The sequence below is a fragment of the Grammomys surdaster genome, unplaced genomic scaffold (genome assembly GCF_004785775.1).
Source record: "Grammomys surdaster isolate TR1022 unplaced genomic scaffold, NIH_TR_1.0 97, whole genome shotgun sequence".
Classification (NCBI taxonomy): Eukaryota; Metazoa; Chordata; class Mammalia; order Rodentia; family Muridae; genus Grammomys; species Grammomys surdaster.
In genome coordinates, this window is record NW_021604576.1 from 18,560,426 (window position 1) to 18,572,386 (window position 11,961).

The 11,961-nt window shown below is 41.4% G+C and overlaps 1 protein-coding gene across 3 annotated transcripts in view; it reads left to right on the plus strand.

The window, feature by feature from the left end:
• Positions 1-4,546: 4,546 nt before the first annotated feature.
• The window catches only part of LOC114632335 (gamma-aminobutyric acid receptor subunit rho-1), a 32,782-nt gene continuing 25,367 nt past the window's right edge, over positions 4,547-11,961 (plus strand). For 2 of the 3 annotated variants that reach the window (XM_028780880.1, XM_028780887.1), the window contains exon 1: positions 4,645-4,766. In XM_028780880.1, the coding sequence (XP_028636713.1) occupies positions 4,645-4,766 (122 nt within the window). Of the gene's footprint in view, positions 4,767-11,961 lie in introns of all 3 variants that reach the window. The other variant, XM_028780874.1, reaches the window with a different exon arrangement.

An 11,961-nucleotide genomic window follows, 5' to 3' on the forward strand; every position in this document is an offset into this window, starting at 1 on the left:
CTCTCTCTCTCTCTCTCTCTCTCTCTCTCTCTCTCTCTCTCTCTCTCCCCCCCCCTTCCTTATACTTATGGATCAGATCTAAGTTCTCAGCTATTGCTTCAGTGACATAGCCATGTGCCCGCTGCCATGTTCTCCACTGTGATGGTAATTGATTCTAACCCTCTGAAACCGTGATTCCTAAATTAAATACTTCCTTTTGTAAATTCCCTTGCTCATGATGTTTTGTCACAGTAATAGAAAAATAACCAAGACAGTGTCTGTTCATGTTGTTGGCTTCTGTTGGTTTAATTTTAGTGGTTTGGATAAATCTAAAAATCTTTCCATCTCTTTCAAGGTTTCCAACTTAATAGAATTCAGATTTTTAAGGCATCTCCTTATAATATTTTGGATGTCTTTGGTGTCTGTTGTAATGGTTCCCTGCTCATTTCTAATTTTGTTAATTTATGTTCTTTCTTTTTTTCTTTTGGCTAGTTGAGGTAAAGGTCTGTGGATCTTGTTTATCTTCTCAAAGAGCCAGCTCTTAGGTTCCTTGATTTATTTTTTTATATTGTTTTCTTTTTTTCTATCTCATTGACTTATCCTCTGATTTTTATTTATTTTTTTATTGCTGTTGACTGGGCTTGGGTTTGGGTTGTTCTTGTTTTTCCAAATTTTTGAGTTGCATCATTAAGTCATTTATCTATGTTCTTTCTGATTTTTTAAATATAGTCACTTAGAACTATAAATTTCTCTCATAGGATTGTTTTCAACTTGTCCCAGAGATTTTGTTGTGTTGTATTTTCTTCTTCATTTAGTTCTAGAAAAAAAATTATTTCTTCTTAAATTTCTTTTTAACCCATTCATCATTTAGTAATGAGTTGTTTAATCTTCACAAGTTTGTATATTTACTAGAGATTTGACTTTAAGTTTTATTACACTGTGGTCAGATAGTATACACAAAGTTATTTAAGTCTTTTGAAATCATAAGATTCTTTTCATGTCCTTGGACATGGTCTATTTAGAGAGTCTTCTATAAGCTATTTAGTAGAATGTATTTTTTTGGAGTTTGGATGGAATATTCTGTATCTGTTAGGTCCATCTTATGTATGATGTCATCTAATTCTGATGTTTCTTTGTTTATTTTTTATCCAGATGACTTGTATATTGGAGAAAGTGAGGTATTGAAATCACGTGCTATTAATGACTGGTTTTAATCTGTGTCTTTAAATCCAGTAGTACATTTTTTAAAAAATGAAACTGGGTGTGTCAGAGTCTGGTGCATTTATGTTTAGGATTGTCATATCTCCTTAGTTAACTACTCCCTTGATGAGAATGAAGTTATCACTTCTCATTAGCTTTAATTTGAAGTCTATTTTGTCAGATATTAGGATAACAATGCCCGCTTGCTTTCTGGTTCCATTCAGCTGGAGCGTGTTTGTTTATTCTTTAAGGCAGTTTCTATCTTGAAAGCTATGTTCCTTGTAGACAACCAACAGATTTTGTTTCTTGATCCACACAGTCAACTTATGTCTTTTGATCAGAGAATTGAGACAATTGATATTTAAAGTCGTTATTGAAACATGTATGTTAGTTGTGATCACTGTGGTGTTGGTTTTAATGTTATTTGTATTCTCAGTGATATTTTGTGTTTTAGTAATCATGGATTTGTATTTCTTTCCATGGTCTATTAGCTGTGGTAATTCTCTTCAGCTCAAAATATTGCTCCCTATATTTTCCTTGAATTTGTTTTTTTAGGTGTAATTTTTAAAAAATTGGTTTATTTATTTTATGTATATGAGTACACTGTAGGTGTCTTCAAACACCAGAAGAAGGCATTGGATTCCATTACAAATGGTTTTGAGCTACCATATGGTTGCTGGGAATTGAACTCAGAACTTCTGGAAGATCAGTCAGTGCTCTTAACTGCTGAGCTCTTTAGGTGTAATTTTTAAACGCTGTTTACATCATGAAAAATTTTTTCTTCCTCCTTGAACTATGGCAGATAGTTTTGCTGGGTATATTAGTCTAAGTTTCCCATCATAGTCTTTTAGAACTTCGAAAGCATTGCTCCAGACTCTTCTTGTTTTCAAAGCTTCCATTGAGAAATCAGCTGTTATTCTAATGGATTTTCCTTTATATGTGACTTGTGTTTCTTCTCTTGATGCTCCCAATATACTTTCTGATATGTATACTTAGTATTTTGACTATGAGATGCTATGGAGATTTTTTTTCTGGTCTTGTTTATTTGGTATTCTGTGTGCCTCTTGTATCTGTATGGGTGTGTTCTTTCCTTAGTTTGGAGATGTTTTCTTCTATGGTTTTATTGAAGATCTGGTCTATGGCATTGACTTGTGGTTCCTCTCCCTTATCTATGCCTATTTATTCAAAGATTTAGTCTTTTCATGGTGTCCCATATTTACTGTATGTTCCTTTCCTGTGTTTTAAAGTATTTTTCTTACCCCTTGCTTATCTGGTTTAACGCTTCTGCTTTATTTTCGAATCCTGATACTCTCTCTCCATTCTACTTACAAGGCTTTCCTTTGAGTTTTCCAGTTGGATTACTAACTTTTTCAATTCCATCTTCATTTCAGCTTAAGTCCTCTTTAGCATTTCTCTCTTTTTATTGAATTCTATTCTCAAGTCCTGGATTGTCTTCATCATCTTCATCAGCTTTATCTTGTGTTTTCTTGGACATCACTCAGACACTTATTCTCCTTAAGTTTTTTCTCTTTAATATCATTAAGTTCTTTCTTTGTGTATTCTTTATACTCCTTAATTATTGGATGAAGTTTATGATTGGTCTTTTAAATTCTGTGTCCTGGGGTTCATCCAGGTAATTCTCGTTGGCAAAGATTTCTATAGGACTGGCAGGTTTGTGAGAGAAAATACTGGATTGGTCGTTCATGCTTTTTCCTCCAGTGGGATCTGGGCATGTGGATTCTTTTGTTAGTTCTAAGTCTGAGATGGAAGAGTAGGTTGGAGCAGAGGGGAAAATGTGCAGGTGGATTGGGTCTAAAGTTTGGAAATGGTTTAGGTGGAAGGGAGCCAGGTGCGAAGAGGGATGGTGTACAGGATGTGGATCCTGGTCCAGGCCTGGAGTACTGAAGTAGATCTGGTTAGTTGGAGAGGTTGGATTTGGTAATGGAGGGGCCTGCACATTTGGAGACTGGCAGGAATGGGTCCCTGTGGAAGCCTAGAGGTTGGTTATGACTCCAGCAGAGTTGGACAGTCTAGATCAGGGTACTGGATATCAGGGTACTAGATATGGGACCTGGCTAGATCTAGCAGGTTGGGGAGGGTGTTGGAGGGGAGGGTCAGGCAGACTCAGCGGGAGACCCTCGAAAAATATGAGCAGGATCTGGCTGGGTAGAGAGGTTTGACAGGCACCGCCTTTCTCTTTTAATAAGAGTTTACACTTTTAGAAATTAATGGAGTCTTCTGAGGAACAACATTAATCTTATTAAAGATGGCACCTCCTCCCCATGATCTAACTATCTTACAGTAGGTCATACCTCATCCTCTTCTGTCTTCTTCTCATCTTTCTCTTCCTCTTTGAGTTACTCCTCCTTTTCATTTAGCTCCTTGGTTCTTCAGTGTAGTCTTGCCATGTAGCCCAGGCTGGCCTCAAATGTATAATTTTCCTGCCTCCCAGAATACTGTAATTATAGCTATGCACGACAACACCTGGCCTAAGCCCCATCTCTTTGACTCTATCCCTCTAGAGACAGGAAGATCAGGGGTTCAAAAACAACCTTGGCTATATAGAGAGAGTTCAAAATCTAGCCCAGGCTGTCTGGGTTTCAGGTTGCCCTTTCGGCAGGGAAGTGCTAAGAATTCTGAGTCAGTTTGTTGACACAGTCTGAAAGTCTCAACTGTCTGAACTCGGCTTGGAGTAGCCAATAATTTGGAATCCTGAATGTAGCCCTACTTCATGGGACTCTGTCCTATAATGGAGATAGAACCTGGGCCTATAGATTCTGTGCCAAGGTTTCTGAGCAGGTATCAAAGGAGACATACTACTTGATGACAGTTCATTTATGTCCAGGCATTTCCAAATGGAAAAGTTCAGTGAGGCTGGTACAAGAATATTGCAACTAACAAGGACTTTAGCTTTTTCTTTTCACAGTGTTGGGGAGACTTTTCCCCACGCGACCTCTTAACCTCAGCCACAGCTGCCCACGAGGTATCAACCCCAAGGTTACAGAAGCCATGGGCAAACTGGAAGAATCTTGGAGCATCAATAGATTAGGGGAGTAACAAAGCAAGCAGACAGACAGACAGACAGACAGACACGGGTAAGGTCTCTGCCTTTCTGCATTTACTTTCCTCTTTCTATTCAGTTGACTTGAAAATACAAAACCTCAACGATACATCCACCACATTTGATGATGAACTAATTTAGACCAGCCCCAGGAACTGTCCCGCAGGACACAGGAATTCAACCTCAGTTTAGAAAATCCCTGACATCTGACGCAGGAGGATTTGCGGGGTTAGTGGAAATTGCTTTCTCCCGCTGGCCAGATTACAGACTGCAGCTTCATTTTTGCAGGGTAAACATCCTTCTAATAACACACACAGCAATGATGCCTTAAGAGAGGACGGACGGCAGCTCCTCACCGGCTCCTTCTCACGGCTTCTCGGGAGAACTGTTTGATTTGGAAATCTATGTTGGCTGTCCAGAATATGAAATTTGGCATATTCCTTTTGTGGTGGGGATGGGTTCTGGCTGCTGAGAGTACAGTGCACTGGCCAGGAAGAGAAGTTCATGAGCCATCTAGGAAAGGCAGGTGAGTGACCTAGAGGAAAAGGCCTTGGGTAAAGAATGAAAAGCTTCTCCGTGGAGGAGTCTTAGCAGCAGCACCGTTGGATCTGTGTGGGAGCATCTCCTCCCCTCCCCCTCCTTCTCTTCCCCTTTCAGGAAGCTAGAATGGTGTTTTCCTTTTTAATAGTACTACATTTGATAGTATTAGCATGTTTTCTTAAATTTGTTATTAATTATATAAAAGATATTCTGAATAAGAGATTATTAAACCAAGGACGATTCATATCTGCAGATTCTCAGGGGACTGATGGAAGTTTTGATCTGTGGGAATGAGTTACAAAGTAACTAATTATTTCCGTTATGAATGTGGGACTCTCTTCAGTTGTGTTTTAAAAACAGGTTTCTTTGGGCTGTACAGCTAGCAGCATCAGTAGGTTGTCCCCTACCTGCAACCTGGGAGGGGTTGGGGTGGTGCGTGCCGTCCCTGCCGTGGCTGCCTCACAGATGAAGCTTAGGCAGCCAGGGGCCTGGCCTTTGGCCTCACCTGGCTCCAAGGCTACCTGAGTTTGGTTGCATCTTTCACACAGACCCACCCGGCATCAGTCAGTAAAGCAGGCACTGGAGACAGTCAGGCCCCGCCCTCCTTCACTGCTGAGGAGACGGATGAAGAAAAGTCATCAGCGTTCAATTCCAGTCGAACCTGAGTTTTCCTTCTATTCGGATGTAAAGCTGCAGAGTAGGAAAGACCAGCTAACGTGAGGGAAGCATGTCTGTCAAAGGTCTGGATCCAGTAGGCCCCTGTCTTGTTCGTCTGTGCTCCCTCCTGAAGCCCGAGTCCTCCCCAAAGCAGATTCACAGCTCAGATGTGCTCACGTCTCTAGTTTCTGTCTGCTTCTACAATGGCATTAGACTAGGTTCTCAGACATCCGGTGGTCACGGCGAGCCTGGGGCCTGAGGAGGACTACTGTGCCTAGCGAGAGGGTCAGGAACTGCTTGGGCAAATGGAATTTGTGCAGTACCCACAAAATGCAGGGATTCTTTGACCCAAATGTGCTCGTGGGAATTAAAACCAACTAACACTGCTAATTGACCCCAAAACCCTCAGGCTTTCCCCCCCAAGACACAATTAGAACAGCAACCGGTCTAGAGAAGTCATAAAGACTGGGTATGTTCTTTTAGAAAGTTTTTTAAATTAATTTTAAAAATTAAATTAATTAAGTTTATTTTAAGTTAATTTTAAAAATTGAAGTATTATAAGCTGATTATTAAAGGGTAAAGAGCATTATATAGGCATAAATATAGGTATAAATTATATAGGCGTTATATAGGTATAAATGTGGAATAATTAAATCAGGCTAGTTAACATATGTGTCACCTCAGATATTCAGGGTTTCTTTCTTATATTTTATTTATTTACTTAATGTGTATGGGTATTTTGTCTGTATGTCTGTCAGGGCGCTGTGTGTGCTCAGTGCCACAGAGGTGAGAAGAAGGGATTGGATCCCCTGGGACTGGAGTTAAAGATAGTTGTGAGTTGCCATGTTGATGACTGAAATAAGTCTGGATCCTCCAAAAGAGCAGCCAGTGTGCTTAACCACTGAGCCATCTCTCCAGCCCCCTTAGGATTTTATTTTGGTGAGAAGATACAAAGTGAATGCCGATGGCTTTCAAACCTACAGCACATTATAGCTGCAGTCACCTTGCTAATAGTATTTCAACACAAAGTTGTCTGCCTTTCACCCAGCATCTCCAAACCCAGCCTCGAGCAACGTCCTTCTGCTGTCTGTTTCTGTGTATTGGGGTCTGCCTGTAAGTGAGATGAGCAGTCAGTGTAAGAAATTGTGCCTAAGGGTGCAGGGTCACACATCTGTAATGTCAGTACTTGAGAGGTTAAGGCCGGGCATCCTCAGCTACATAGTAGGGTGGAGGCTAGTCTGGGCTATATGAAACCCAGTCTCAAAGCAAACCAAGAGGATGGGGCGGAGGAGAAGACATAGAAAGAAAGAGGGAGAAAGAGTAGGGATGGAGTAAGGCATGAGGGGGACAAAAAGAAACAAATTGGCTTTATAAGCCATGGAGATCACTTCCTGGCATTTAAAAGCAGGGAATTAGATTCGGGTTAGATTTTGGGCCTGTGAAGGAGGCTGAGAATACTCGGCTTAGGTGTTTGCCCTGTGTCTTACTCGGCTTAGGTATTTATCCTGTGTCTAGCTTGTTAACTTAGGATAACAAACCTGCAGCTTCGTCCCTGTTGTCACAAACAGCAGTCTCCTTTTGTAAAGGGCTGACTATTGTCCTGTTAAAGACACACTGTGTCCTCTTCACTTGTCCTTGTGGACACTTTGGTTGGTACCGTACCTTGTCTGGACAGTGCCATGGTGAATGTGGAAATGCAGACATCTGGTCAGAGCGCTGAATTCAAAACCTTTACTTGTAATCTCTGAAGAATGGCGGCATGACAGTTCTTTTCATTCTTTGAGGAGTCTCATAGTTTTGTGAAATAGCTTTATTAATTCCTACCCTCACCAACAATGCACACAGGTCACCCCTTCTTCACACCTTGCTCACACTTGCTTTTCCAGTTCCCACTGGCCACTTGGATGGCTCCCCTAGAAAGAGAAAATGACAGGCAGAGGTATGTCTTCATTCTGTTTTAAATCCAGTTATTTGCTTTCTTACTGAACTGAATTTCCTATGAAATTTTACTGGCACCCTTCTCAGATGCAGGCCTTGCCAATAGCTTCTCCGGCCTGCAGGTCACTTCTTTGTCCCTAGTTGCTCCCTTCACTGTGGAGAAAGCTGTGGGTTCGATATAATCCCACTGGTTTTGCTTCTGTTGCATGAACATTTGAGGTCACATCCAAAATACAATCACCAAGCTCAAGGGCCCGAGTTTTCCTTGTTGTCTACCGGTAGTTTTTTTTTCCCCCCCGAGACAGGGTTTCTCTGTGAAGTCCTGGCTGTCCTGGAACTCGGTCTGTAGACCAGGCTGGCCTCGAACTCAGAAATCCGCCTGCCTCTGCCTCCCAAGTGCTGGGATTAAAGGCGTGCGCCACCACTGCCCAACCGGTAGTTTCATAGTTCGGACCTTACACTTAAGTCTTTAATCCATTCTGAGTTCATCCTTGTACTCAGTGTGAGGTAAAAATCCAGTTTACTCTTCGGCATGTGGATATCCAGTTGTCCCAACACTCTTTATGGAACGAACTGTCATTTTTCTATTGGGTGTTCTCTGTGCCTTTGTCATAATCGCTGACTGTAAATGTGGAGGTTCAGGGTGGAGATGCTGTTCTGTGGCAGAGCAGAGTTCATATTCTGTAGCTATTATACAAGAGATTGCTTTACTGGCTTCTCTTTTGAACAGTTCCTCGCTAGTGTGCAGAAACATGCTTTTGTGTGTTCTCTAGCTTTACTGCATCATTTATTTATTTATTTATTTATTAGTTTTATTAGCTTTAAGTCGACTCTGGGGTCGGAGGAACATGTTATTATCAAGCAACAGCTGACCTAGCTAAGTACTATCCCATAGTCCTTAGCTGAACAGAAACCATGAGTGTTTGTCTCAGCCTTATTCCTTTTTTATTTTTAAGATTTATTTTTATTAATATGAGTACACTGAGCTGTCTTCAGACACACCAGAAGAGGGCATCAGATCCCATTACAGATGGTTGTGAGCCACCATGTGGTTGCTGGAAATTGAACTCAGGACCTCTGGAAGAGTAGTCAGTGCTCTTAACTGCTGAGCCATCTCTCCAGCCCCCTTCAGCCTTATTCCTACAGAGTGAAACAGACTTTTTTTTAAAAAACGGTTACTTTTCAAACATTTTCATTCTTTTCTTTTCTTTCTTTCTTTCTTTCTTTCTTTCTTTCTTTCTTTCTTTCTTTTTTTTTTTTTTTTTGTTTTTTTGAGACAGGGTTTCTCTGTGTAGCCCTGGCTGTCCTGGAACTTTGTAGACCAGGCTGGCCTCGAACTCAGAAATCTGCTTGTCTCTGCCTCCCAAGTGCTGGGATTAAAGGCATGCACCACCACTGCCCGGCCTTGTGGGTTGTTTCTTTTTTTTTCTTTTCTTTTCTTTTTTTTAAACATTTTCATTTTTTATATTGGAAGAAACACATGACACTTTTTAAATTCTGCGAATATATTTTTGTAACTTTATTGCATCTAATTTTGCCTACATATGTACTTATTTTAAACCTACAAAATGATCATTTGATTAGCTGCATAATCGTGCATAATATGCATAATATGCCACTATTTAAGCATTTTCCTTTATTTATTAACATTTGATTTCTTTTTATTTATTATTGCAAATATATTTTTACAAGATTTATTACTTATTTTTGTGTACAAATATTTTACCTGTGTGTATGTATATATGTATGTATATATATGTGTGTGTATGTATGTATGTATGTATGTATGTGTGTATATGTATGTATGTGTGCATATGTATGTATGTATGTATGTATGCATGTGTACCACGTGTATATACTGTCCATACACATCAGGGAATGTATTGAAGGTTGTTAGTTACCATATGGAAACTGAGAACCATTGGGAACTGAACCTGGATTCCCTTCAAGAGCAGCAAACATTCCTAACCACTGTGCCATTTCTCTAGCCCCTACTATTACAAATATTATACATGGTTGTTTAGTTAGGATAGACTCTTGAAAGTGTCCTGGATCAGCCAGATGTGGTAGTGTACACCTTTAATTTAACCACTCAGGAGGCAGAGGCAAGAGGATCTCTATGAATCTGAGGCCAGCCTGGTCTATGTAGTGAGTTCCAGGACAGTCAGAGCTACATAGTGAGGCCTTGTCTCAAACTAAAAACAACAAAATAATAAAATAAAGACAGTGTCCTGGATCAACTAGCATGCAGACACTTAGAACTCTAGGTATAGGTTTGGAGACGTTTGAGTGAGGAAAGTCTCTTGCTGCTAAGTCTGAGGAGCTGAGTTCCATCCCTGGGTCCTGTAAAGTAAAGGGAGACAAACAACTAACTTTTGCAAGTTGTCCTTTGACTTCCACATGTACACCATTGTGTGTACACCCACCAAACCCACACACAAATAAATAAATAAATAAATAAATAAATAAAATAAAAACTAAAATTCAAGGTAGGTTTGATTACATTTCTTTACAAAAAGAAAGTGGACCAATTTATATCCCATCATCCAAGTTACATTTTTTTTTATGTTGCCTAAACTTTTAAAAGACATGTCACCCAGATTCTAAAACTCTCTCTGAAGGCACACCCAAACGTGATCACATTCATGTAACACATAGGACACAGAGCAAAGTTTCTAGAATGGACTGATACATACAGTCTTTCCTTTCTTCACTGGAAGACTGGAAGCATGTGTGTGGTGCAGGCCCTGGGGATGCCAGCCCAGGCTCTGCAGCATGAGCTCATCCTACCAGAGGCCAGAGTCTGCTAGCTCTGGAACTTCTGGCCATACTAAAACCTGTACTTCCTGTGAAGCAAGAAAAACCCAGCTTGCTTCAGCAGAATTACATTCCAGAAAGACCAGATTTGCTTGCACAGCAGGAGATGTGGTAGATAGGTAGGAAGGGTCTCAGAAGGGAGACAGAGAATAACCAGAAGCTACACTTGGAAGAGGTGAGACATTGTGTGTGGTCGGGGCCAATAGTGGGATGAACAGGGTTGGAGAGATGGAGCCCAGAGCATTTTAGAATTGCCAGGATTTGCATGGCATCAGGGTAAGAAAGCAGTTTCAGGTGAATACCCAGCAGGCATTTGGGTTGCTTGTCAGGGGCAGGAGAGCAGGAAGAGTGGTGTGAAGAAAGGAAACAGCCCTGCTTCACTTGGAGGCTTTGAGATACACCTGCACATTTACAGGAAGGGTTAGACAGCTCAGGGAGAACTGGGCTTGTGGCTGCAGATTCAAAGGGTGTCTTCTTGGACGGTAGTCATCAAGGGACCCTGAGAGAGGAAACAGTGTGAGATAAGACTGGGAACAAAGGCAGAAGAAGAGGAACATTTAGGAACTCAGAGGAAGTTATACAGTACTGTAGGCTTGTAATCCCAGCAACTTGGAGGCCAAAGTAGGAGGATCACAAGTCTAAGGCTACATAGCAAATCCAAAGTCAGTGTGAACACCTTAGTGAAGGAGGAGTTTGGGACCAGCTGTGGTGGGACATGCCTGTAATCCCACCTCCCAAGTGCCTGGGCTTCTGAGGAAGGGAAAGAGGGAGGCTGGGTATATAGTTCAGTGATAAAATGCTTTCCTAGCATGTAAGGCCCTGGGTTCAATGTTCAGTGCCAGCCTTCTGATCCCCACACTTATATAAAAGGAAGATGTTTGAGGAAGAAGACTGTGGAGGAAGTGGAACTAAGGACCAGACAGCTGAGTGTAGAGAGAGTAGAGAGATGACAAGGACACTAGGAAGCGTTTGGTACTGTTCACATGTTTGTTATAGCAGTTACTAGGTGGACATTCACCAGCCTCTGCAGGCCTTAGACTGGGGAGGCATCATAGAGAGGTGCCAAGGCTTTCCTGAGGATGGAAGGTCAGTGGGGTCAGTTTACACCAAGTCAGGTAGAAGACTGAGAGCTAACACAGGAGAGAGGAGCCCCCACCTTTGACAGCTCTCACACAATCAGACAGCAGTGGTTAAGCAGAGGAGTCCAAAGCTCACTGCTTCAATACCTGGGGCAGAGATGAGGCTGCAACCCCATGGAGAACTCAGCAAGTTCACCTCTGACAGCACTGTACTGCAGGCTCTCTCCATGCCAAACACACTCTTTATGTTTCTAATGCCTAAAACGTTTAATCAGCTGTGGAAACTTCACTCATTTAGCGAGGATCCCACTTGTTCAAAGTCACATAAATATAGACTAAATAAGATGTGACTGCTGGGCCTGGAGAGATGGCTCAGTGGCTAAGAGCACTTGCTCTTGTAGACAACCCAAGTTTAGCTCCTAGAACCTACGTGGTAGCTCACAACCAACTGTAACTTCAGTTCCTGGCCTGATGCCCTCTTCTGACCTCTGTGGGCATCAGGAACACATGTGGTGCATGTACATACATGTAGACAATCATTCATCTACATCATTTTTTTAAAAGATGAGACAAAAGGAAGAGAAAGGCCTTTCCAAGAGAATTGAGGAACATACAATCTGAAAGTTCTGTCAAGGAGAATAGGTGTGTGTGTGTGTGTGTGTGTGTGTGTGTGTGTGTGTGTGTGTGTGT